Source organism: Perca flavescens, chromosome 13 (assembly GCF_004354835.1).
Source record: "Perca flavescens isolate YP-PL-M2 chromosome 13, PFLA_1.0, whole genome shotgun sequence".
Taxonomy (NCBI): Eukaryota; Metazoa; Chordata; class Actinopteri; order Perciformes; family Percidae; genus Perca; species Perca flavescens.
In genome coordinates this window covers 15,162,028-15,189,893 of record NC_041343.1, presented here as the reverse complement: position 1 = coordinate 15,189,893, position 27,866 = coordinate 15,162,028, and the positions used below count along the sequence as shown (strand labels likewise).

General features: G+C 37.8%; 3 protein-coding genes across 3 annotated transcripts; all 3 read right to left on the bottom strand.

Moving 5' to 3' along the window:
* Positions 1 to 4,767: 4,767 nt before the first annotated feature.
* LOC114567033 (organic solute transporter subunit alpha-like) lies at positions 4,768 to 8,112 on the bottom strand. The gene is made up of 8 exons (XM_028595923.1): positions 8,034 to 8,112; positions 7,601 to 7,752; positions 7,354 to 7,427; positions 6,231 to 6,389; positions 5,900 to 6,011; positions 5,664 to 5,810; positions 5,094 to 5,199; positions 4,768 to 4,928 (listed from the first exon to the last, which is right to left on the bottom strand). The coding sequence occupies exons 1-8, from the start codon at positions 8,110 to 8,112 to the stop codon at positions 4,768 to 4,770; spliced, it is 990 nt and encodes a 329-aa protein (XP_028451724.1).
* Positions 8,113 to 10,233: 2,121 nt separating this feature from the next.
* LOC114566497 (palmitoyltransferase ZDHHC20) lies at positions 10,234 to 17,355 on the bottom strand. Its single transcript, XM_028595008.1, has 13 exons — positions 17,232 to 17,355; positions 15,324 to 15,350; positions 15,132 to 15,226; positions 14,830 to 14,950; positions 14,180 to 14,249; positions 13,847 to 13,879; positions 13,561 to 13,681; positions 12,797 to 12,929; positions 12,579 to 12,705; positions 12,220 to 12,306; positions 12,046 to 12,125; positions 11,851 to 11,897; positions 10,234 to 11,764 (listed from the first exon to the last, which is right to left on the bottom strand). Exons 1-12 carry the CDS (start codon positions 17,347 to 17,349, stop codon positions 11,854 to 11,856), a joined length of 1,056 nt encoding a protein of 351 aa, XP_028450809.1. The 5' UTR covers positions 17,350 to 17,355; the 3' UTR covers positions 10,234 to 11,764; positions 11,851 to 11,853.
* Positions 17,356 to 21,976: 4,621 nt separating this feature from the next.
* Positions 21,977 to 26,149, bottom strand: LOC114567032 (choline-phosphate cytidylyltransferase B). Its single transcript, XM_028595921.1, has 8 exons — positions 26,069 to 26,149; positions 24,578 to 24,677; positions 24,037 to 24,153; positions 23,686 to 23,837; positions 23,495 to 23,573; positions 23,263 to 23,405; positions 22,956 to 23,144; positions 21,977 to 22,198 (listed from the first exon to the last, which is right to left on the bottom strand). The coding sequence occupies exons 1-8, from the start codon at positions 26,147 to 26,149 to the stop codon at positions 21,977 to 21,979; spliced, it is 1,083 nt and encodes a 360-aa protein (XP_028451722.1).
* Between the last annotated feature and the right edge of the window lie 1,717 nt (positions 26,150 to 27,866).

Genomic DNA, 27,866 nt, shown 5'->3' with positions numbered 1-27,866 from the left:
CTCAGGATCACAGCTCTCAGTCTCAGGGCTGTCCAGAGAGCGAGGCTGGCATTTAGGGGTAAGGGTGAGGTCCTCTTTGATGATTTCCACACTGTTGGCGCGGGACGACATGAGAAGAGGGCTCGGAGGGGCTTCCTCCTTCTCTTTATCTTTTGATCGGAACCTAACATTGTCAAAGAGACCCTTCAGCCCACGGCGATGTCGACCCACTGGCTGGGACACGGTGTGAACTCTGCGGTCCCCCACTCCTCTCCGGCCACCCCTCAGCAACGACAGGAAGCTGAGGGACTTGGCTGAGCTGGCTGAAGAAATGGAGGCGCGAGCAGGGGCAGCAGCCAGAGTGCCATCTTCACCGAGCGGCTCCTCCTCTGCCTGCTCCCTCTCTCCTTGACTCACCTCCTGTCCCTTTTCCCTGTCCAGCTCCTGCTCTAAATCTTGTGCAGCGGTCTCAGATAATCCATCTATGGTAGTGCTCCTGATAACAGGTGACTTGTTGTTTCCATCCCCTTTGCTTCGAATAGAAAAGATGTTACCTGGCTTGCGTTTGCCAAACAGCTTGAATCCTTTTCTGATTTTTCCACTCGACTGGGATTCACAAGGCGGGGGGTCCATGTTCTCCGTTTGTACATCCATCTTCTATCTGAGTCCCCCTTTCTCTGTATCCTCCAGTCACTTGCAGTTATTATTCCCCTGCCAGTGGAGTGAGCATTTATATCCAGACCTTATCTCTATCTCCGTCTGTAGCCTTGCTTTACCTCTTTTGCTCTAAGTGCGTTTCTTTAATGGCTGTCTGTATCCCTCCCTCTGTCTATCTTTCACATCCAGCCCTTTCTCCTCTATTTCTCCCTTAAAAGCCCCTCCCCTTTGCCTCATTTTTGTCTGGCTGCTCTCCCTGGTTGCCATAGCAACTGAGGAGCTAAGCAGCTTTCGTCAGCAATGCAGAGCCAGGGGCTGTCATCAACCCACCCTGAACACAGCTTTCCCTTCCTCTCTTCCTCTCTGTCTGATGACTATGTTTACATAACAGCAAAGACAAATACTCCATTAATAGAGCCAAATTTTGAATTCTGAATGATCTGGCTTTATATAAAAAATCTTATCCAGATTAATGCAATGTACCTCTATATGCAGCCTAATAATCTTTTAATGGAACAGATTTGCTTTTATTCTAAATAAACTGGTCTTATTCACATCAAGTGTGTCACAGCAACCTACATTAACTCACACCAGTCTGCAAAAAGAATTAAATTTTATAAAGAGTTACTGCAGTAAAGTGCAACCATTTATCACATTCAAGTTTGGTAGGTAATTAGCACATTGACCTACATGTATATTCCTATATGTACAACATTTTCATCTTTCTTTCTATCCACTATGCTGCATATTATTTCAAAATGCATAATTGTAACACCTATTAGAGAAACAAATGTAATGGTTCTTGTGAAGTTCAGAAATTTCCCAGTTTGGGATCAGTGAAGTCAATCTATCTATCTAACTGTTGACGTTTCTATTATAAAATCAAATTTAAGGGATCAATGTTGTGGGAGGGCGTGACCTTTTAACAACCTTAACAGAGTCCTGAAGACAAACAAGCCATTGACAATGATTACATCTTTGTAAATGAATGGTAGTGTTAATATGACCTCTCTTGGTCTGGTTTTGCCAATGTTTTTATTTCTAAATGTTAATTTGAGCATTTTTTTACAATTCTAGCATTCAGTAAAAGAGAGATGTGATTTTTGGAAAACAGCAAATGCAATCCTCTAATCGAGACAGTGCTCAAGCCATTGTTTATTTTCACACCTTTTCAGGTGATTGATGTGAACATTGTTAGGAATCTTATTAATCAGTCAATAGAAATAAATACCATATACAAATTACTTGAGAACCATTTATAAATTACTTTAAGTAATCCTTTTAAAATAAGGAACTTATTGTTATATATATATATATATATATATATATATATATATATACATATATATATATATATATATATATATATATATATATATATATATATATATATATATATATATATATATATATATATATATATATATTGTTTAAAATGTTATGATTTTGTTGTGGTTGCACTAAAAACAAATAATCAACATAAATGAATCATGTGAGTTAAGGAGAGGGGACTGGTTTTGGGGTGGAACGAGCACAGCCTCTTGTGGTTGCTTAAGAAACAACACGTGGCACAGTTTGACTGTAGATGGCTGTTAAGTGCACTGAGTCTGAAAATAAAGCTGCTGTCTCATCCGCATGCATTCCTTGTCCCAAATAAGTCTGAGTAAGTAGGTCAGCAATCTTTGAACAAATCTGGCTGTTTTCAGGATGTGTTAAGACCATAGACTGTATATAAAAGGTTAAAACACAGTAGGAGGTTTATGGGTAGAGTCACACTGATACGCAGTTGAAGAGGACAGCAAATAATGATTTGATTTCATTAATAAATTCATTAGTAAAAAGTATGTCTGTTTTTACAGGGAGCATACATTATTGCAGCAGAGATTGACGTGAGATTCACACTAAAATCGAATTGAAACCAAATTAAAAATGTACAGTGTACAAATTCCCTGTACATGCTGCTCGGTAGACAATAGAGAGAACATCATTTTTTTATCAAATACATTCATATTTTGGTGCTTAGATTCTCAGTATAGGTTAATATATGCAACCTGGGTACTGTAATGAGTGCACACACAAAAAACTGAATACTTTGTAGTTTGTAAGCATTTACTGCCAACTTTAGTACAAGAAAATACATCAGATGTTAATCTAGGCCTCATTTGAACATCCCCACGCCTTGGCCAAAGTCACCAGTATTGTGGTTACACACACACACACACACACACGCATACATACACACACACACACACACACACACACACACACACACACACACACACACATACATACACACACACACACACACACACACACATATACATACACACACACACACACTAACTAACTAACACACACATTACCACAAATAAATAGGTGTTTTTAATTACTTTTCATGGGCAAATGTAAAAATGTTGTATTCAGCACACACACACACATTCATATACCAATGCAATCCAAATGTTACGCTTTTTGTCCACTCTGTTTTGTTTCAGTATGACATATATATTAACTTTACAGTTACACTGTTGCACTTCTCTGTACATCATATCTGTATTTTGTAAGGATGGATCCTAGTTACAGGCTGTTAACCCCCAATGTCTCTAATATTTATTTGTCTTTTGAAACTAGTAAAGCTGAAAGAATAGTTTGTCATTATGGGAAATATTCATACATGATTTATTGCAGAGACATAGATGAGAGATTGATACCACTCTCATATCTGTATGGTAAATAATGTATGAGATGCATTAGCAAGACCCCAGAAAGTCATTTTGCAAGCAAAGAAAATTCCCTGCACATAACCCCCTGTAAAACCAGTCTTTATGCCAAGCTAAGCTAACTGGCAGTATAGCCTCATATTTACTGTACAGACACGACAGTGGTATCAATCAAAAGGAATAAGAAAAATGTCGTAAAATGTCAAACTATTCCTTTAAAGGGTCAATTCACTTAAATCAGAAAAATGAAAAAAAATCCTCCTTCTCTATCTACTATCTATCACATAGTAATGGCTCATTTGCACAAGTTTTGAGGTATCCATCTCTGAATTTTTGCCTCCACTCCAGTACAACGGCAGTACATTACATTTTAATTTTGGTGCTCAAAACATTAAAATAACATGTAAACAATTAAACAGCCAACATCTTTTTCCAGAATCACTGTCCTATCTACTCTGGACAACCAACAAAGCTCACTGTAGACAATCTTCAGAGAGACTATTCCTCAGGCAGAAAGTAGTAATTTGGGTGAGTTTTGTTACCTACAGCAGTCATTCTGTATTGTCTTCATTTTATGTATTGTTGAATAATGGTAGGGAACCCAACATGACAAGCCCCCTGATAGTTTCTGGGTTCCCTTCGCATGCCCTTTTTTATTTAATGTATCTTAAATGTATCATTGTTGCTGTTGCTTTTTTGTGCTAAATAAATCAAACGAATTCCCAACCAGGGGCACGTGTACCCCAAGGGGTACTAGTCAACTGTAACACCTAAACACTACATGTTGCAGTTATGTAAGTGTGTGAATACTAGTTAGCAAGTGAGTACAGAAATTTGAACAGTTAGCTAAAAGTAATAAATAAATCGTAGAAATGAATAGCCAAAAGTAAGGACTAAACAGTTCAAATGATAGCTGAAAGTAGTCAAGATGGTTAAAATTGAGTTAGTATTGGAGAAATGGTTGAAACATTCAGCTTCACTCCAAGTAGAAGTAGCCTAGTAGGCCAGTAGTCGTAGTATGATTGCTGACCAAACCAACCTAAATATTGATCGTTCAACAAGTATGAAAAAATTAACAATATCCACTTTCATATAATGAATAGTGTTATACATTTGGAACATACATTGCGAACCGATGAAGTGAGTTCATCTGACAGGGCTGTGGGGATACCTCAGACCAAAAAGGTTGGGAACCACTGACCTACAGGATTTTGACAAAGGTCTGTGAGTGCTGTGTGAAAAGGTCAAAGAAAAAAAAGGGTTGAAAGTCACCAGTAGTGATGTTCTCTTCTGTTACATTTGAGTGACAGAATGAGGCAAAATGTTATATCATATCACATTTGATGATAGATTATCTGATACTTCATTAAAGAGCTGTGTTGACTTCCATTCAATTATCACGTCTCCTCTTTTAGACGTCATGCTCCACGAGAGCAGTCTGCAGGGCGACTTTAGAATTCTGGTCGTTGTCATATACCTCAGAGGGAAGTGTCTCATATGTACGACGGTACAAACACCGATTGAGCAGAGTGAGGATGAACATCTCCATGATCATTATCTGCTGATTTAGCACTGCAAGACAGAGAGAGAGAGAGAGAGAGAGAGAGAGAGAGAGAGAGAGAGAGAGAGAGAGAGAGAGAGAGAGAGAGAGAGAGAGAGAGAGAAAAGAAAGTTTGGGTTTCAGATGAATTATTTCACCTCACATGTGAGCAACGGACATTCAGAGATGGTTCTTACTGGAGCCACGAGCTTGAGAAGAGAAGGGAGGGGCGCAGGCGATGGTTCCATCCAAGGCCACGATGTTAATGATTGATGTCTGCAGCTGACTCAGTACAAGTATTAACTAAGGAGAAAACCAATACTTGATTAGTTCCTGTACATACAGTGTACATGCAGTTAAAGGTGCACTGCTTGGCATCTATAAATATAAGTAAGTAAGTAAGTAAGTAAAGTTTATTTCTAGAGCACATTTAAACACAGCTTAAGCTGACCAAAGTGCTGTACAAAGAAGCACCAAGGTGCTGTATAAAAAACATTGAAATGTAAAAAAACAAATGCAACTACAGCCAAGGGGATTGGTGTTAAACCTCTAGTTTACCAGTGGTATGTGTGGTGCTTCTGTAAACTGAAACTAAATTTCCTATAAGCCCTGTTGCTCTTTCAGTGTATAATTTTTTTCTTTTGCTTCGCTGAATAGGATGATTTTTTTTACCAGGCTCCCACTCACTCCACGCAATTGTACTAAAAGTTAAAAAAGGATTTTTTTGACATTGTAGCAACCATATGGTATTGGTTGTGTTGACTCACTTGGTAGATGGCATACTTGGGTACAATTTTGAGGCTGCGTAGAAAGCTATTAGTGTTCATAAAGATGATGGCAACAGGCCAAAGGGCGATGATGGTGAGAACGCCAATGAATGGGTTAATCCAAATGGCTGTACCAGTGATCTCTAGCTGGGGAAAAAAACAAAGAAATAATTAAATTTCATGTCATTTTATTCTCAATACAATCAGATATGTAGAAAAGCATTTCAAACACTTACATCAGACAGATCAAAGTTGCCATTTGTCCACAATACTATGGCGAGGACAGAGAGCACCGTCTTTAGGATTGCATACTGAAGAGAACCCAACTTCAGGAAGAATAACAATCGCCTGAATGATCATGATCCCATCCAAAGAAAGATCCACATTAGAAATGTACACAATCACAACACAATGTGCAGTCAATATATACAAAGTATGAATATAAATAAGAGCAGGATTAAATTGCCATAAAAGTCTCAATTTATTAGCAGGAAAGAACACAGGATTCAATTATTAGAGCCGGAACAGTAACACCCAGAATGTATTTGTATGAACACGTGTAAATACCGTGACATCGCCACGCGGGGTAAACAGAGGCAGCAGCAGCAGCAGGGTCCTGTGGTGATCTTAAAGGTTTTACCGGAAAACCGCTTCAGAAAAGCATTGCTGCCTCCAAACTCCTCGATAATCAGAACCAAGACCTTATACATCACCACTGCAAAATAACTACACAGAGAAGGAGAAGTGATTTAGGCCGGTTTATAGAGAGCAGGTATGTAATAATTCTCAAAAATCCCTCTGTGGCCAAATGACAAATTACATTTTTCATTTATTTATTCATTTCATAAAAACACACCTCTTGACACATGAGGACAAATAACAAAGAGCCCTTGTATATGGATTTACACCAGCTGTTGAACATGCTGTACTGTATGTAATGTACATAAATCAGAAAGCAAATAAAATGTATCACTGCGAGCAGCAAAAGCCTATAAAGATTTCCTGTATTTTATTGAAGTTGAGCACATGCTGGCTGGAGATGTGGCATAGTCTTTGTGTGGTTAATGATTAATCGAGTGTTCCAAATATGCTGTGACCTTAAGCTAATACATACAAGGCTTACAAAGTTGTCATGCCTAACAGTTAGTAGCCTATGCTTGAACGGTTGCAGGGACAGAGTCTTGCAAATAATAACACTATTGGATGAAATCTTACATACAGTAGGCTACCAAATAACTTACCGAAACTGAAGGTTTTTTTCCTAATTGCATTAAATTATTTACAATGACAGCCTGCCTGTTACAAAGGCAAAAAGGCTGTTGAGCTTAAAAAATAACCAAATAAAGCTATGGAGGAGAACATAACAAAGGAAGATAGTGATTTCTATTATAACCTGGAAGCTGATATGTCAAACAAGATAACAGTAGTGGTGAGTTCACTGCGAAGTGAGATCTAGCTACCAGTCACAGCTATTAGATACCAGCTATGAAACAGATAAATGCTGGTCACTGGTAGTTTTTGACGTTTAAAGTAAGAACAGGAAGTAAGTGCAGATAAGAGAGAACATCTGGAAATACAGACTCCTGTCAGATTCAATATCATATTTCAGCTTTTTAGAAATATCAGTGAAAGAAAGACTTGTAAAACTGAAAATGTGTACTAATTTAGGTGGAGTTGAGAGAAAACGCACCAGTTGGACGTCATGTCTGTGACCATGACTGCCCTTGGGATCCACATCCCAAAACAAGCCATGGTGGCAATGACCTGTAACACAATAATATGCAAACATTTTGATTTCATGTAGTATTTCAAGGGGGCCTTGTACACGAGTTCTTAAAACTTTTTTTACAAATATAAAGTGGTTGATAATGATTATTTTCCTATTGGTTTTAGAATTAGCAGCAATATTATAACCCAAAACAGGCCCGAATGCTTACTGGTGCTGCACCATTTATCCAAATGATGGTCGTCTTCTGGGGGTAGGGCAGTTTTTTGTAAATGTAGAAACACTGCTCCAGGTACAGCAGCAGGGAGATGCTGGACATGAAGGTGAGCATGGAGTACAGGCACAATCCAAACACATCTAGCTCTAATGTAAAACAGAGAGGGGATCAGATTATTTCATAGTACAAAACATATATTTATGAGACACTTTATGTGAAATAATCACACACAAACAGCACAACACAGAAGGTGTGGGACATTGTTATATTTCTGGAACAGAGAAAAATAAAGAAGAAGAAATCAATATCATATGGACTCTAAAACACACAGTTGCATGCGTGACACTGCTGAGTGAGCTGTTAATGTCATTAGCTCTGATAAGGAAACATTATCAGCAAGCAGGATGTGGGAATGTGGGTCACTTACGCTTGATCACGTCGATAGCCAGCGGGGGCTCTTGTAAACAAGCTGGATCAATGGTGCTGTTGAGTTGAGTTTCCTCCATGGCATGCAGATATTCCTAATAGACGAAATAAATCTTTAAATTGAACTCTGTTTTTTTTCTCCTTGTAGAAATGACTTAAAAACCTGTAAAAAAAAAAAGTTCTACTTAAAAAAGTGTGTTGCCCTTGACATTGCAGTGTCTGCTGTGCATTCTAGTAGCAAATTTAACAGCAAGTGTACTTTACTCTTTAGGTGACTTTTAAGGAGTGAAATGGTGGGATGGCATCTTAAGTTTACAAGAATACCTCCGTCCTAACTGTTGCTCATTCATTCACAGACTTAAGACACAGTAATATAACACAAAGGTCAGAGTTTGAGTTAAAAGGGAGACCCATTAAGTGTGTCAGGAGAGTTGAACTTTGACAAGGTGTGTTGTTTCATACCCAGTAAACATAAAAGAATATAAAAAGATAAAGCCATTTCAAGCTCAATGAGTAATATATATTTTATGATATGTCAGTGCATTCAGTCCACACACAGCACTTCTAAGTCAAATGACATAATTTTCTTTACATTGGTTTGTCATTATTGTGTCACATCATGTCCACCAGTTCTCTGCTGAATCTTCAGGATGTAACTACCGAATCATTTTAAATTATTTACCCATGCAGGCTGAGGTTGATAAGGTCAGACAACATGCATGTCTGGGACATGAGGGCATTATAATCAGGTTTAACTGAAAGAAAAATTAAAGAATTTTATTTAAATGGGGGGAAAACAGTTTGAAAGATTCACATTTTACACACAAATAATCACTAATAGTTGGAGAAGCAAAAGAAATTGACTTCACTCTGAGAAAATGTGTGTGTTGCTGACATTGTCCTTCTAACACTACTGGAGTTAAGGAAAAATGTATACGTTTTTAACCTTTTGCTCAGTACACCATCAAGAATGTCAGTATTACATTAAAGTGGCCACGAGACACTAAATGTAAATAATTAAATGGATACAAATTTAAAATAGAAAGTTTAAGATCTATAATTAAAAAACTTGGATAATCTTTTATAAGCAGCCTATAAAGGTATAAATGGTTTATGTTATCTGTTGCATTGTTGTGGAGAGGTGAATGGCACTGAGGTCATTCACCTTTTCCCAGCTAATCTTGTTCCCCACCCATCGTCAATCAATTTTATTTGTCACATAAAATTAAATTAATGTACATGTTAAGTTGAAAAAAAGTATGAAACGCTTGCCTGAATATGTCAGACTCATCACTGTCCAACTTTAACGATCTTGAAAAAGTGAAGAGCGCACTCTCATGTCTAACTATCTGAAAGGGTATTGTTCCATGTGTTCCTCATTCAGCATCTCTCCTACAATTGTTTGAGGTAACAATTGAAGTTTATTTACCATAGAAATTGTCACAGTGAAATACTTTTCTTCACAAATTGCAATCCATCCTCTGGGGACCATGAATGCTATGAAATCCATCCAATACTGAGATATTTCAGTCTGGATTGAAGTGACATTAATACCATAGCACTAGTGTGGCTAAAACAATTAAGACATCACTAGAAATTTTACCCAAAGATATTGTTCAATATATTGTGCAAAAGATATTGTTCAATATATTGTGCAAGTCTGATGAATGTTATGTTTAGAGTACAAACAAAGACATAGACAGGACAGTTGAGATATTCAAGGGGAGAGGAGGAAAACATGCAGGAAACCGTCACAGGTCAGACTCAAACCCTGGACCTTCTGTGTCGAGGAATAAACCTCTATCTGCACCTGCACTACCAACTGAGCTAACTGGCCACATATGCTTCAAAATTAATCATAAATGCACCTATTTTTCATAGGGTCATATTTTCATCACACATATAGATTTCCATCACGAAAAAAGGCAGATATAACCCCAATTTGATGACTAATACTCAAGGTTGTGAAGAGTCTGCATTGCTTTGTGAAGAGTCTGCATTGCTCAGGCAGAATCACCATATGTCATATCAAACACATCTGGACAAATCCATAGTTTTAGCTGGTTTTGATAAACATCTAAAGAGGTTTGGCTGCAATCCACAGTCAGGCCTCTGTTTCACAGTCCAGTAAGAATTTTAAATTCTTGTAATTTGTTACAAATCACAGCACACCATTGTTTAAAATGAAAAAAACCACACCGTATGGTTACATTGCATTTATTGTTACAGAAAAAACTGCATTTTTTTTTTTACAGGGCTAACTACAACTAGGGGTGCATTAAGCCAAGTTTGCTCAGTAAAGATAGTTGTTAAACTACTTTGAGATTCTGTGAGTACACACACAAAGGCAAGCAATCAGTCAGTACCATCTACACACAATTATTTGGTCTAGTGATCACTCAGGCAAACGCCACACTATGCTGTGCATCATTTCCCCTAAAATGAATTAAACGTCTGCCAGGAGCACAGGGAGGAGCACTTACAATGACACTAGCCTACTCTTTAATTACTGGTATAAAAAGTCAACCTTATCTATCCTGGGTCAGGCTCAAGGACACAGTGGATTGAAATGTTACTGAATGTTCCGACAACATCTTTTAACAGTTTTATTGGTTTAATTGTGTGCTTTTACTTTCAAACAAATCTTATTAAACTGAAAAAAACAATAAAGACTACAGATGTAATCATTGGCATTAACACTCAAGATTGATCAACTTAAAAATTAATACATACTGTAGCAAAGGATTGACCATAAAAGTGAAAACATTCTGTGAAAAAGGACAATGCCCATTTAAATAATAAATATAAATACAACAAATAATCAATTTCAATTAAATCAATAGACACTGAAAGACAATGCATTTTTAAAAGCTTGAAAACAAATAAATTACAAATATTTATAGTGTAATGAAAATGGCCATCTCATTGTGATCTATTGGTTATGTGTCTTAAACAATTATTTGAAATGAGATGAAACCACTATACCATTTGAACTATAGTTAAAGTTGATTTGGTCCTCACATTATGAGCTTATATCACCAGTATGTATTGACCATAGCATAACATTTGAAATGTAAAGAATAAATATCTTAAAAGTGTAAACAAAAAGACCTATAAATGGTTTAAATCATGTAAACTGTAAATTAGACCTGGTAATTGACTACTGGTCTTAATTGCACTGTGCTTGGAGTTAACTGATGAGACATATCATGCACACTGTTGACAGTGTTGAAAGGTCTCAGCCTTTTGTATAAGTTATACACACATTTTAATGGCTCCAACTGGTTTCTCTTAGTTATTAATGCTTGATTAATACTGACAAGGAGGATTCTCTAGTCAGAATGTATAATGTGATTAATCCATGTATATAAAACACAGACAATGTAGACATGCATTGTCTCAAGATGGAAAAAGCAGTCCCAGAGTTTTTCAGATGCAATAATAACAAAACATTTGAATGTCTTTGGCTCAAAAAGACAAAACCTGTGAATCACCTCTGCTTCAGACGGGTGCAGTCTACGTGGTCGCAGTACAGTCCCTGTTTACATGAGAACAGTATTGTTGTGATGCTGGTTTAAAGCACGCTGGATGAACAATGGTCCACATAATGTACACACAAAACATGTGGCTTGAGGCTGCACTGTCAACTCAAAATGATGGTGGAGGATGGCTCCTGTAGAGGTGCTGATGCTCCTGGTTTAAGGCATTATGATTTACTGATGTACCTGCGACCTGCAGCAACAGCCAACAAAAGGTACAAATAATCACAGTAGGACAAACCAGCAAAACTTTACAGTATTCATGTCATGTTCACATACCTGCTACGGCTCACTCTCTATTGTCACCGAGGCTATCTGGCCTCCGTCTGAAAAAAGTAGGGACACAAGAGATGTTTCAGGAACTGTTAAAGGGTTAATTTCTGCAGGAAAGTATTTACAAAAACACTGAAAATATGAGCCACAATGCAAAAAAAAAAAAAGTTAAAAACGTGAGAAAAGGCATCAACAACTAACCGCTTTTCTCTTTGCTGTTGTCTGCTGCGCATTGTATATTGTTACCGAGTACACAAGTGTTGGCCTCCCCATCAGCACGGCTGCAATCAAAGTCGCATTAGAGATGAACAACCAGCAAACAAAACAAAAAGGAAAACGATTCAATATTTGAAAAAAGAAAAAAACAATACTAGCCTTTTGCCATTTTGCTGGAGGACACGGTTTGCTTGTTCAGGATCTATGTGTACCAATCTGGTAACAAAGGAATGTCCATCTCCCAGACTGATAAAAAATAGATAAAGGACAGCATTAGTAAACATGTTAGCATTGGATGGATTCAGGGTGAATTGTACTTTTGGGACAAGTCTTCACTCCATTTAAAATAGCTTCTACAGTAATGATAGAAATGGAGTTTATAAGTCTTCTAATACAGAGAAAATCCTCGAGCACAGTTTAGACAGACCGTAGTGCATACAGCAGCGCTATTTATTTGCATCATTGTGATTGCTACGGTGATTGATAGCTGCAATTATATCAGCTCAGAGTAGACTCACCTTGAGAAAACAGGAATCATCCAGTACTTCCCTTGATCTCCAAACACCTCAGCTGCATTTCGGCTAAAGCCCAGAGAAAACCCGTTTTTGTCTGGACCGTTTGCGAAGACAGGACCCCTAAAAGCCTCTGAAAATGGATGTAAAAAATATAGTCAGTAGTGACTTTTTAAATTATATAACCAGCAGTTGAATTAAATTAAGCATTTATTTATAGCTACCTATAGTGGTCCTGTTCTTTCCCACAAGCCACAGATGGTAGCTGAGAAGGGACAGGATGCTGATAAAGAACAGAGCAGCCACGAAAAACAGAAACAAGATGTGGAATTTGGCATGCGTGTCAGGCAGCTGTTTCTTCAGAGGGGAAGAAAAATAACAAAAGTGTTAGTCGTGTCAGTCTGCAAGAATATTTCCTGTTCTCGTATCAAGTCATGCTTACCCAACAACTGACTGCAGTAAAGTGGAAAACATGTCATTGTTATTTTGTGGTCTCGCTGCAATATCTTGTTTTTGCACAGGACAGTATTATATGTGTAGTATTATTTTATTTTTTTCTAGAACACAATATACTCCTTCACTGTTGGGACTACGTGACAGGAGCCATTGTCTCATGCTAAGCAGTATGCTGAAGAGGATCTCCTGATAAGTGATCGCATGACACACTTGTGCAATACAGTGACACATTTGTAGACCAACTTGTCGATATCTTACAACGCAATCATCACATGCCTCACCACAGCCGGACTGCACTGAATGTTAGAATTTAATTCAATAATTAACAACATTGTCATTCAGAATTAATTAGATTTTTGTTCAAAATGGCAACATGTCTAGGTTTACAAGAAAGTCAATTGTTTTTAAACCCAAGCCGATCTTTTGAGTAAAATGGGACTTAAAAGATCCTACAAACTGCAACCAAAACAAGCATTCACACACACACACGAGAATGTCGATTTAAAAAAAAAAAAAAAGTTTCTGTACTCACGGTCCAGAATTTGATGAAATACTGCATGACTGTAGCACAAATTACCACACAGTAGAGTGAGGCGTATGCCAAGAACAACACAAAGTACTTGTAGTTGGAGAATCCAACACAGTTATTCACCCTGAAAGAGAACACAACAGAAACATGAGACAGAAAGTGATGCTTATCGCTCTACGTTTTCTTTCAGAGAAAAAAGATAATTTGCTGACAGACAGCAGGGCAAGCAAACTTCATCATGATGGAATCAAAAACATCTGAAATTAATAGTTAAAAGGAGAAAGCCTACCAGGGGCAGTGATGGTCCATTTTCAGCACACACCTTGAAGAGTGAGAATAAAGAAAACATACATCCTATTAGTACCATCTAGAAGATGTTAACATCTTAGATATTTGGCTGATCCAGTTACCCAGAAGCACTCACAATGCATGAGCAGAAAAACATTCTGTTAACCCATTGTCTTAGTTCTCAACAGTAACACATTTGTATTTTCTCTTCACTTTCTGTTACAAGAAGCTGCAGTTAATGTTTGTGAACATAAAATCAACATATCTGCCCCTTTGGGGAAAACAGTAAAAAAATTAAAATGATGAGCCTTAATTATACAGTGTGGACACTCACATCTCACAGGTTGAGCAGTGATGGCAGCGGTCAGGTTTGACAACCTGGCAGTGGTCGCAGTATCGAATGGCTATTTAGAGAAAATGTAAGCATAATTATTAAAGTACACTATCATGGAGTATGTGAGGTAGCAGATACTTAAACAAAATATGAATTCCAGGTGCATTTTTCTTGTTTAGAAATGTCCTGCTCTTTTCAAACACAAATTCTCCCTCTCATTAATTCTATAAGTTGAATAAAGGCTGATTATAAATATGAGGGCACTATTTTCATAAAGTCTCTTTTGAAATGTCTCTGTGAGACCGAGTAGGTGAGATCATGATTGTTGAGTAGAAGAGCCAGGTGTATAGTACACCTCCTGATACATGCAGATCAGTAAACACAATACTGATGAGCCTGCTATGCATTAGCACAGAGGATCCTAGACTACTTTCTTTTATGAAGATATAAACAGTGTTGCACTTTTATCCAAAAAGGGGAAGAGATATTGTAGCAACACATTTATGCAATTTCTTTTGAGGCAATGTTGACAATGGTAAAACAGTTACTTAACAAGATAAATGTTCCCTGTTGATCTGCTTTAAAGCAACTACTGGGCATTTAAATCCGAAGCCAACCAGTGCGTTTTGCTGCTTTGGTGAAAGCCTCACCTCCTCCTGCTGTGCGTGTATACACGGGTAAATTCCTTGCCACTTTCTTCAGAATCTCTTGTTGCATCTCGGCTCGCTCCTCTCTCTCATACAGTTCCTTCTCTGCTCTGGGCAGACCGAACTGAGAGGAGGAGAAAACACTGGAATAAGAGACTGCCTGACAAATAAACAGTTGTAAACGTCTATTGTACAGTCATGGACAGTTTTCTATACATGCATATTTACCAAATCTCACCTTCTAAACATGAAAATAGGAAGTATTCATGGGAAAACTTTTATTCTCATCTTTTTTGTTGGCTTACCGCTTTTGAGGGGCTGGCTGGTCTGGACCAGATAGTTTTCCAGTAGGACCATATAAACATGGCAAGGAAAATGTGAAAGATGACCAAATAGCTGACTGTTGAGAAAAATAAAAAGTTTGGTTTGCAGTTAAATTGGCATCTCTGACATAATTGTTGTTATGAATGATGAGAAGAAGTGTGGTTATCACTTACTTCGTTCTGCATTATTTGGGATTGTATCTACATAAGGCAAAGACAAAATATATTAAGCAGTAATGAAAGTCCTAAGAAAGCATGACTACACATCCCCCAACGCACACACCACCCCTTTCTCACACCATGTGGCAGCAGCCTGGCACGGCCAGCAGTGACCCACCCATAACAGAGAGCTTTGTTTAAGCAGCAGGGATGTCCCTGTCCTGAGCACAGCCGCTGAGTTACAGACATAACTACAGTATCACTACAGTCTGATCGTGGTATCAGCAGTTTCAGGCCGAAACAAACTATAAAACCTACTGTGAGTGCGGGGGGTGGGGTGGGGGGCAGCGCATGTCATGGCACGCACAACTGATCAATATATATTTGCTGAAAAATACCATCTAGCACTGCAACTAAGAATTATTTTCTCGAATAATTGATTAGTTGTTCGGTCCATAAAATGTCAGAAAATGGTGAAAAAAATTTTATCAGTGTTTTTCAAAGCCCAAAATGACATCCTCAAATGTCTTGTTTTGTCCACAACTCAAAAGATATTCAGTTTACAGTCGTAGAGAAGTAAAGAAATTAGAAAATATTCACATTTAAGAAACTGGAATCAGAGAAATTTTTACTTTTTTATTCCCTAAAAAAAATCAATTATCAAAATAGTTGGCAATTAATTTAAAAGTTGACAACCAATTGATTAATCTTTGCAGCTCTAATACCATCAATACTCATGTAAGCTGAATTGCTTCAGACCTGCTTGTTTAAGCTTGGATAATCACATTTGATTGTGAGAGAAAAGAAGGAAACCATATCCTCTGCTGAATGATGAGTCTGTTTACAGTGGTGAAACTAATGATGCAATTTCTAATCTCTTCGTGTGAAACAATAATTTGTCTCTATGTCTTTGTCTGCGTCTACTTAATTTATTTAAAAATTAATGACCACAACATGTTTTTTTTGTTGTTTTTTTTACTACTAGTGTTTAGGTGAAGGTGGTTTGGTAGCTTGCTCCTGAACAGTTGAACAGAAGGCCATCATTACAGCTTCCCATAGACATTGAATAACCTAATGCATCATGTAGTTAAATTAAAGCCATCCCTCATTATGGCTATTGGCTAACGTTATGATTTTACAGCTGGCTCTCAAAAGGTTTATCCATTATCGCTCAAACAACAATAAAAAAAAATATATTTATCAGTATCATTTGTAAAATGTCAACTTAATCAATTAAAATATAAACTCAAAATAAATGCATGCAATATACAATACTGTATATGTCAAAATAAGGCGGGATATATACAGAAACAACAACAACAGGAAATAACTTGGACCCCTTTATAATTTAACTAAATGTTTAAAACCGTGAAAACAATGTAACGTTATCATGTAAAGGAGGTTTTAAATGAGAGAGCTAACTTGTCCATTCATTTACAATACAGTGCATATTTAAAACAGAAAAAAAAAAAATGTTTACTATCTCTTGCACATACATTCCAGTTAACTGGCTTTGTAATATCTAACGTTACGGTGCATTACAAGTTGTAATCAATCAATCAATCAATCAATCAATCTATCAATCTATCAATCTATCTATCAATCATGAACGAGGAACTTTGTTGTCCTTGATGACTGGATAAGAAGTCTTTATCTCCCAATCCAACCGAAAGGGTTTGCGCGATTATTAACGTTATAGTCATGAAGGACATAGCATGTATGTCAACGGTTAAACAAGCACAAACAAAAGTACCTAGCTAATGGAATACTGCCCTGAGGTTCAAACAGGTGTACAGTGTGCAGCCAGGGTGAGTTTAAATCTCACTTCAACTAGCTTATCAAAGTTGGCTACCCTGACACTGTTAACACAAGCAGATATCTGCCCCGCGATAGCTAAACACTTAGAAAAGTGAGAGTACTTACAGACACAGAGCTCCACAACATAAGCGTAATAAGACCAACCGACAACAAGGTTTATAAACAGGACAGGTACCCAGTTCAGAGCCCGTGTGCAGCACTTTAGTGCATGAGAGGGCGCCATCTTTAATCTGTGGGACAGCTGATGGTGACGTCATATTCATGGTTTTAAATATTCGAGCCAAAGACGCTACAAGAGCAAGATACTTAACTGAGGCGCAGCATCCATGTGCAGCATGCGCAGATGTGTTCTCAAGTGTGTACTTTGATTAGAATTGTAATGCTCGGTTGATACATTCTACTCAGACTGCTTTGACTTGACTACAGAGATGCTAATAAACAATTACAGACCAAAGTGACACCCTGTTATAAGTAGGCCTACTTTTAAACTTACTAACCAATTGTCATACACAAGTTGGACATCTTGTATCTCACTATCTTTGTTTGGCTGTGTAAATAAACTCTTTCTTGAATCACATGCTTTTATGTTTTTATGTTTGTATTAATAACATTCTGAAGAATTAGAACAACTCAATTTATAGTAAGTAGAAAATGCTCTTATTTAATTAAGTGATTTAAGTAGGTTAGTTTAAAGAGTTCAGTTTAAAAAGCTGCACTTATTGCCTATTTTGGCCACTTGGGGACAGAAGAACTCCACAACAAGCTGAAAACTCAACATCTCTTATCACCTGCCGTTTTATGGTTGTGCGTTATGAGAAGTTAGCTATAGCTCTGTTTGCCATTCATTCCAATGGGGAAACCTCGCGGCTAGACTTTCGACATACTTTGCATATATTTACACTTTGAATTTCGTCATGGTATTTATATAACACATATTCTATGGTCTTACAAAGCTAACATTTTTGACCGATTACAATTTAATCATTTGTTGTGAGCTGGAGAGCTCTCGTTATGAGAAGCTAGCTATAGCTCTGTTTGCCATTCATTCCAATGGGGAAACATCGCTGCTAGAATTTCGACATGCATTCCGGTGGCGTACGTATTATTATAGTTGTAGGTATTCCTTTAAGCTTTCCTTATTGTTTGTATATAACTGCTGACTCAATAAAACATGATTTTAGTTGGATCTGTTTGTCGTTCTTTAATTTTGCAGTGTTACTGTGATATATATGTATGGCTATAATTATCATTTTAGGCTAATGTAATAGCCCGTGTTAGCAGCGGGGTTACTCCTGAGTGTACCCTTATGGTTGGTTTATGCCTTAAAATAATGGCCAGGATTTCTGGGAAAAGGTACGATATGTTAGTTTCAAAACATCACTGCAGGTTGATTGTTTTTCGCAGCAGAGGTTGATTGTGGGCGAGAGGGCCATAACACTGTCTTGGATAGCTCGCCGAAGCTCTACTGCCACTTGGTGTGTCTCAAATCGCGCACTTCTGTACTTATACTAACTATTTGAGTACACTCAAATTGTCTCGGCAACGTTAGCTAATGTAGGCTAACTATAGCCAGTTAGCTTTGTATTTAACATAACAAAAACCACTGCGGTCAAGCCAGCCGACATTCGGATCTCCGTGGTCAAATCAGCCGACACTAAATTTGTAATGCGCTCTTATAACGGTACCGTGGTAAATGCATTCAAACGGCCCAGCTCGAGTAGCGAAGTTAGGGAGATGATACACATGGGAATACTTCCGGTTTTCAAAATAAGGTGTTAATACAACATACATTTAAAACTAGATTAATGGATTATATTCACCTTAAGTAAAATATATGTAACCTGTGCCTGCCCTTTATACAAAACAAATAAGTAAATTGTGAAAGGAATGTATATTTTGAGTTTTACAAGAATACAACATTTATCAAGGAATAATTCCAGACAATGATTTTTGTCAGGTGACACCTCTGACTGCACCCATATTTAAAATCAAGCAATTAAACGGTATGAATTTGGAAATTTTAGGAAGTAAAAGTCCCATATTTCTAGGGTAAAATGACATCAAATCTGAAACTTAAGGTGCCATAAAAAGACGTTGGTCCATAGTTCCAGGTAATGACTGACATATGTGAGTGGAGGACATCTTTGACTACACCCATGCTGAAAATCAAACATTTTTACTCTTTAATTTTGGAGATTTTTGGAAACAAAGTCTGATACTTCTGTTGTAAAACGAGTCATAATATGAAATTTGAGGTGCCATAAAAAGACTTTGGTCCATAGTTCCTGGAAATGACTGACATATTTGAGTAGAGGACATCTATGACTACACCCATACTGAAAATGAAAAATTTTTACTATATAATTTTGGAGTTTCCGTATTGGTACAATCAACGCCTCTTTCCAACTCTCTGGCATATTACCCTCCTCCCAAACTTTGTTATATAACAACAATAATTTCTCCAAGCCATCAGAATTTAAATGCTTTATCATACTATAACAAACCTCATCTTTACCAGGCGCAGTCATACCCGACTTATCCAGTACTTTCCTCAATTCCCTCATACTGAAAGGGACACTCAGACCATCACCATCCCACTTAACTTTCCTGCATAGAGCCTCCATGTTGTCCGCTTTTGTTTTTCCTCTACCTCTTTTCTCAGCTACAGACAAATTATCCGAGCTATGCACTTTAACAAATGTAACTGCCATCAACTCTGCCTTTTCCTTATTAGTTACTGCTTTCACATCCCCTTCAGTCAGAACTGGGTAACTCCCTCCGCAGAACTGTAAAACAGGCTATGTTATATCATGTTATGTCCGATGTGTTAGCACCATAGACTGTGACACAATTACCCGTACTGTAGGCTACACATTATAATTGATATGGAATCGGGTTTCTAGCTAATTGATGAATGTAAGTCAAATATACACTCCATTTAGTGCTGTTTGGGTCTCCACCAATTCCTGGGTCTGCTGCTTTTATCATCTGTCAGTAAGTTTGTCTGTCCCCTGTTTGGTGCTGGGTAAGTGACATATATTTGGTTTATCAGAGCTTTGTTGCTAAAAACAGCTGTCTACTGCTGCTGGAAATAAAAGCTGATTTTTCATAATACCAAAACAAAGAGCTAAAAATAATTTCGTTAATGACTACATAACATTTTCACATTACAAATAGTCATTTGATCTATTTTATTGTTAAAATAATATTGATTATAGCAGCTTTTAAACCAGCAATAACTGATCTTTTTGGCCACCTGGAGGCCTCGGAAAGTTGTGAACACAACGTTGACATATCATCAACGTTTGTGTTGATATGGGGAATTTTTTTAGCAAACAATTAATCTAGCAGTTACGGAGAAACTTTAAGTTTTTAATTTCAGTGAATTTGCTGAATGAACAGCTAAATAATGAGCTGAAACTCGCTATAAAGATCCATGAAGCCGAGGGGAGCTGCAGATTTGGGTGATTTATCTCTTGGTTCATCTATGAGGGATCCCTTTCACAATTCAAATTGTGTACATTTGATAGCCTGCATTAATATTATACAAATTTGGATTATAGCCGACCCATTACTGTTTTAATAAAAAAATTTATAATGGACTGTTTAAAAGGATTTATGGCCATATTATCATTCAGACTTTGTCTAGTTGTTTATTCTGAGGAAAGCCAGGAATATATTGCTTCGAAATTACTAACGGTAGGCTACATCGTTCAACTGTATTAGCACCCATTTGGCCTGTCTCTGTAATGTATTTGGTAGCGATGCTGTAATATTGTGTGGAGAGGAATCCGCCAACACTGTTTCTTGATTATAAAGGTTTATTTACATCAAAGAAATCAGCATCAATTGACAAGCCCTGCAGAGCTCGGAGAGGACCTGTTTTCCCAGTTCTCCAGTGGTCCTCTGACTTTCTTTGTTTGAACATGGTATATATTCTATAATGTGTGTAACATAGATGAGGGAGGAAACAATACTTTGACCAATGGCTATCATCCTTTTGGAACCAAGCCAACAAGGACATCCCTAATTCTTTCCAGATGTTTCCAGAGAAGTGTCCAGCGAATGTAGGCTAAAGTTCATACGAGTTTCTTTGTTACCAAAAACTTAAGACAAAGTTTATAAAAGGTCCGTTAGAAGTCCAGATACTACATCTCCTTTAGACCTATAACATTATCTTAGAATTACTTACCCACCTCCCATATTTACAGGAAGTGCGTTTCTGTGTTTTTAACCTTTATTTATTCAGGGAAGGTTCACTGAGAGGCAGCTTCTCTTTTGCAGGAACGCCCTGATCACATACACACAGTTACACATTCATACCTGGAAGCTTCCCAGTAGCCTACAACCACTGTTTGATCTGCTGGCCACTGGGCAGCTCCACTGCAGCGGTTGGAGGCTAAGGGCCTTGTTCAAGGGCACCTCGGTGGTGATAATGAGGGCGGGACAAGCGCTGCTCTTTCACTTTCCCCACCCAGATTTGATCCTGTCGGTCTGGCACAAGCTTGCGTCTCTAACCTTTAGGCCACCACTGCCCCTGCATTAAAAGACAAGGACTATTGGGTTAAAGGCATTTTGAGTATGTGTTATATACTCAACATATCAAAGAGTAACAAATGACAGAAGACAAATAACATCCAAGTATACTTTAATGATCTATTCCTTTTATATTTTCTTTTCAGTGAAGAAATATTATATACATTATGATATATTGCACTTGAATAAACCAGTAATAAATTATTTCCTTTTTATTCGTTCATTTTAATGAATAGCCTCTTTGGACATATTATGTACCAGATTAATGACCAATAGTCTGCAAGACCAACAAAAATGATCAAATCATGATGAGCTCATTGTACATATGTGGAGGCATCTTTAAGAGAGGAGCGTGTGGCCTTTTTAGATGAGGAGGGGGAGGAAGGAGGGGAGAGAGAGGAGGAAGAGGCAAAGGCAGAGGAGGAGTCTGGAGAAACAGAGCGTCTTCTGGTGGGACTGCTGCTGGGGGAGCCACGGGGTGAAGAGTAAGGTGACAGGGCCTGGAGCATACGCCCACTGCGCTCCTGAATCACATGCTAAACAAGGACAGAGACAAAAGAAAGTTTTACTATGTTGTAATGTTGTGTTTTGCTGTTTGTTGTACTCATTTTCACCCAACCTGCCATAGGTATACGTCAGGTATTTCCCACATTACCCAGAGTGCCTTTAAGCATTGCTCACAGAATTGCCAACAATGTTATTGTGTTAAAATCATTTGAATTCTTAATTTCCACTGTATAATTTCCACTGTATAAGCCAGTGGTGGTCAGATGCTTTGCTGCCCTCTGTAAATTTCAGATTGCACTGAAACTATGGAGGGACAACTATCACATTTTTAATAACAAAGAAAACAACAAAACATGATGATTCTGAAGCAAGATCTGAAAAAGAATATCTTTTTTTTCTATGATTTGTGGGTTAATTGATAGACATGCGTCTGTGAAGGAAAAACCATCAGAGAGCCTGTTACCCCAGTGTAAGTTGTGTTGATTCCAGGAGTGTGTGTGTCTGAGTTCAGATTTGACTGAGTTATAACTGTGATAGGCCTATGTCCCTATATAAGTGTAACAATTTCAATGTATGGTTTTATGGGGGTCATGTGCATGTGACTATTTTATGGCCAGAAGCTGTGACTTACTGGAGTGTCCACTGGTTGCCTGGCAACCACAAGGTGACGACTAAACCAACAAAATTATATATCACTTCTGATCTATCAAAATAATATTGATGTGCCACTAAACACAAACACACCTAATGTAATGTTTATGTGGATTAATGTAAAAGTGAAGGTACCCAGGCTCCGTCAGGTCCAAAAAGCTCCAGAAAGTTGCTGATGAATTCTCGCGACTTCTCTTCCCACTTGTGGATGAGGTCTTGGCTCTTCTCTTCTACTCTGTAGACAAAGTGTTTGGACTTTTCCTCCACCGTACGGACCGTCTCTTTCATCTTGTCCACCTGGTCCTGGAGCCGGTATTTTTTCTCCTGTCAGTGAAAGACAAAGCAAGTGACCATCAGTATATTTGTGATTTTCTTCTGTATTGTTTGTTACAAAAACATCAATATTCCGTTGTTTTAATGAGATTAAATATAATACACGAACATTAATGAATCCGACATTCAGATCTCGGGCTGAGTAGCCTCTTTGCAGGTTGCGTCGAACATAGATGTCATAGTCACGGACGATACGAGTGATCAGGTCAGATGTGGAGATGCCTTCTGTCCTCTGAGTGGCCACGAACATCCCTGACATTAAAACAGAAATGATTGTAATTAATTCAAGTCATGTGAGAAATGACAGGACTTAAATTTATTATATGAACATTCATATTCACCTGCTTCCTTGATGTGTTTATAAACATCCTCTGATCCAGCAGAGGTGTAAGGGATATCATCATGGGTCACAAAGTCAATCTGTGAGTGTAACATTACAGTGTTCAGACTGATTGAACACCAGGTATCTTTGCTGTTGTCACTGAATGACATTGTGAGAAGCTGTGTGTCCAGTGACTGCGTGACCTTTAACCTTATGTTTCTGGAGGAACTCTGTGGAAAGGGTCCAGGGAGCGTCCCGCACCACCTCATCAACGTAACGGCAGTGCCTCAGGGCGTCGTAGCGTTCATCCTCTGTCATCACCGTATAGCCCTTAAACTTGTGGGTGAGTTCGTCACTGCACACTAGGGTCACAAAGACAGAGACGTAAAAGATGGAAGTAAGGGTTCATCTGGAATTACTAAACTAGAAGATTTAGTGTTGTTAGGGTTGTTGAATGTTGGTCATTTAAAGGCTATGTTGTTCTAAGATTAGGATTTCATGTTTAGCTATCAAAAGCCCATTCATTTACAAACTGCAAAAGGAGTGAGATCTATCCTTTACCTCCTACTATCAGGTGTGTGTTGGGGAACACATTTTTGGCCTGCATCAAAGCTCTAGCATGCCCCGAATGGAAAAGATCAAAGATCCCATCAGCGTAGACTCGCACCGGACGATGAGCTACAAGATAAGAAATACAAAAGCACGTCTGTAAAAAACAACATGACATTACAAAACCTCACTTTTTGTTCTATCATTTACAAAGATTTTTACTGATGTGACATTTTGAAGCTGATGCCGATATCTGATCAGCCACTAAAGATTTTCATACTTTTAATCCCTTGTTAACTCCTTTGTCGAATAGCGTGACATGTATCTGGAGAAATGGAAAATGATATAATAAGACCAACCCTGCAATCAGCCAGATAACTAGCAGTAAAACAATATTATACTGATAGTTAAATGACTTTTTGCCGCTGATATCAACTGATACCAACATACTGAAGCATTTGCAGTTAGTAATTCTCCCACTAGTCTTCCCTTATTCCTCTCAGTTGCATGACATTCATTTGCAATGGAAACAAAAACTACTGAGAAGTGTAACCTGGTGTTCCCCTCCGTGCTTGGGCAATAGTCAACTTGTCTTGGGGGATCTCTGAATCACAACCTGTAGACTTGGCAAAAGCAGCTGGCTCCCGCAAAGCCTGAATACAGAGAGAACGGAGGAGAAAAAAAAAAAACACCTGTTAAGTTTTATCAGATGCTGTATAACTGTAGAAGTTCATCCATCTTCGAAACCACTTATCCTGCTCAGGGTCTCATCATTAAGTGACAGGGAAAGTATAAACTAAATAAGCTGACATCATACACACACACACATGCACGCACGCACACACACACACATTCATACTTGCATTCATGCGATAGGGCATTTGTAAAGTTTCCAGTTTACAAAAGGTAGGTACCCAAGCTAACCTGCAGTTTGGAGTGTGGGAGGAAAAGGGTTTACTGGTCGTGGCACACTAGTTTTTTTAGGAAGACAAAATACAGCAACAGTGTTATTGCAGAATTTAGAATTACAGCAAAGCAATTTTAACTGCTGTTATACTGTAGGTAAATTTTAACAGAGCATTTATAAAGTATTATAACTTTGCAGGTTGTCACACCCTTTATCTGATAAAAAAACAAAACAAAAGAAGATATCATTAAAGCCAGCTATGCTTCGATGATATCTTCAAGACAGATGTGAATGATCTCAGCACACCAAAGTAATGAGCGTCTGCATACAGTATTTGGACTTTGTGCTGTGTTGATACATATACGCAGCTTTATCTGCTGTGTTGTAAGGTATACTTTGAACTCTGAGTCTACTGAAATGTCTGGTGATTCTTGTGCTGTGTTTAACTCTTTAATTTACCTGCTTACATTTTATTTTGAAAGCATCATTACTTAGTGAATTCTAATAAGTTTTGCCATCTATGCGTTCTGTCTCTTAGTCCTTATAGTTAGCCATGATTTAGCCACTTCAGGTAAGAAGTCAACATGCATGCAGGTTTCCATAATGGAGACACAAATGTTAGCTACAGTATTAATGTGCACCTCATGCACTTGATTCTATACTACAGTATATGACTCACAATTCTTTCATACATTATTTAATTAAATTACTATATGTTAAAGACTTAATTTACCTTTTTAACATACCAAAAAAGGGCTTACTTAATATGACTTGAGAATTATCATATATTGCTCTACTTTATTGATGACATAAACAGGATTCATGGCTCACCTAGCTACTCAGTTAATTCTCCACACCCAGGCACAATTCAGATAACAACAGGGGAAACAAATTACTTCTGTAATATTTAAAGCCTGTCACATAAAAACCCTACCTAATCTATAAAATCTGACTGGTACTGTCATGCACTTGTACCTATGTTCTTATTGCCAGTGTCTTCACTAAATAATGTCAAAAAATCAACATTTAGGACAACCAGATTGTCCTTCACAGGACGCTTACGTTCTTATATGATTATTATTGAGTGTAAGAATAAGCATGGTGGCCACGTTTCATTATTTACAGAACTGGACATACCCTGCGAGGGCCTCCTCTTTGGTTCTGCGGGGCCTGTTGTTGCTGGACGTTGCTGCCTCGGCCTCGTCTCTTTCCAGCCATCCCAGATGTTCTGCTTCCTTGTCTTCTAACAACACCACTGCAACCACCTGCTGCTCCTCTCAGCTTGTACAGTGCACATGGAGGATTTCTAAGCCTGTGTGTGTTTTTAAGTGTGCATCTCATCAGCCTGCCTGGCCCTGATGACGGGAGATTGTAGTGAGCAAAGTTCAAGCCACTCTGGTAAAGATATTTAGAAATGTAGCTTGCACTTGACATCAATACTGAGCTTGTGAGGACTTTCTTCATGTGTGAACATGGAACTTGTAGCAACAGGATGGTGTTGGGAATGTTTCACTATTAGTAAACTCCATAAACTATATGTAACCGTCCAGTTAGAAGTGAATGTGAAGAATGCTCAGGTTTTGAAACATTTCTCACATTTCCTTCCAGCTGCTATGACATGGACAGGCTGCTGTTAATGAAACATGTTGTGCACAGGGAAGCTAGATAGGATTAACTTTAAAGTTAAGTGTGCGTCCAGAGCTTTTACATTGGCAGCCTTTGGAACCAAACAGGGACATTGTGTTTCAACATTGTGACAAGTATCCCCAGGTGGATACACAGCTGGATATTACATTAGCTGATTACAGTCTGGGTATATCTTGAAATCAATTACATATTGCCCTCTCAAAACAGACCTTTTGTAGATATTTATGATCCCCAGAAGATGAAGCTCACTGACTTTACCTCTGACACCACTTGACATTTGTGGCTTCATTACATTCAGGTTCCCATCAGGGTGAATTATAATAACTTATAATAATGTTTCATCTATCACGATTATCAAGTGAACATTTTAATTTGTCCAATACTTTATGGTTTAGGAGCAAATATATGCAAATGACATACCAATCAGCCTCCACTGTACTTTGATTTTAGTGCTGGTTAGCAAATGTTAGCGTGACAACATTCTAAACAAACCTCACACCTATACCTGCTAAACATCAGCATGTTAGCAACAAATAGCTTTAATGCTTGTGATGTTTCGAGCCTGCGGCTCTTCCCTTAGACTTCTATTACAGCATTGTAATTATGAACATATTGAAGAGAATTGGAGAGGGAGGTTAAACCTTTCATTTTATAAAAAAGTGTAATCAATATTCTTGTGAGACCCTCTCTTAGACTTAGGAAAAATAATGAAATGCCTTCCTATGCATGTGGCCATAGAGCTTAAAAAATATCTAATAGATGTTTTATACAATAAATCTCACAAGGTTTGGCTGAAATAAATTATAAATCTTGTATGACAAAAAGTTACCTTTTTTTTTCCAGCAAAACGATTGCATAACCCTCCCCATTCTCAAGTCCCTTTCAAGCTGCAGACATTTGGTAGTGACAGAGATAAAAAAAAATGAATGAATAATAATTTACTCAACACCCATAGCAAATAAAACCTAAGGACCAAGTGACATCATCAACCCCCACCATGCCTATTCATTAGTTTGTACATAAAAAAACATTATTATAAACATATGATGTACACAAATACACACACACACACACACACACACACACACACACACATATATATACAGACACAGTTTTACCTATACATATCCTCAGACTTATATGGATTTAAAGAAAAAAAAACCTTGAGGAGAGGTAGAAAGCTAAAAGCTATGCAAAGACCTCATCTAAACAAATTTAAGAGAGATGAGCAATAAATAATGATGGATGGAAATGCTATTACAACTTCTTAGGTTAATCATATTTTACT

Coding starts and splice junctions, on each gene's coding strand:
- LOC114567032 (XM_028595921.1), bottom strand. CDS start 26,149: ATGGCTGGAAAGAGACGAGGCCGAGGCAGCAACGTCCAGCAACAACAG. Junction 24,678..26,068: donor AAAGAGGAGGCCCTCGCAGG/GTATGTCCAGTT, acceptor CTCTGTATTCAG/GCTTTGCGGGAGCCAGCTGC. Junction 23,406..23,494: donor TAAACACATCAAGGAAGCAG/GTGAATATGAAT, acceptor TTTTAATGTCAG/GGATGTTCGTGGCCACTCAG.
- LOC114567033 (XM_028595923.1), bottom strand. CDS start 8,112: ATGGAGGAAACTCAACTCAACAGCACCATTGATCCAGCTTGTTTACAA. Junction 6,390..7,353: donor ACAGACATGACGTCCAACTG/GTGCGTTTTCTC, acceptor TTCTCTGTGTAG/TTATTTTGCAGTGGTGATGT. Junction 4,929..5,093: donor TTCTCAAGCTCGTGGCTCCA/GTAAGAACCATC, acceptor TCTGTCTTGCAG/TGCTAAATCAGCAGATAATG.
- LOC114566497 (XM_028595008.1), bottom strand. CDS start 17,349: ATGGCGCCCTCTCATGCACTAAAGTGCTGCACACGGGCTCTGAACTGG. Junction 13,682..13,846: donor ATGGACCATCACTGCCCCTG/GTAGGCTTTCTC, acceptor GTTCTCTTTCAG/GGTGAATAACTGTGTTGGAT. Junction 12,706..12,796: donor AAAGAACAGGACCACTATAG/GTAGCTATAAAT, acceptor ATCCATTTTCAG/AGGCTTTTAGGGGTCCTGTC.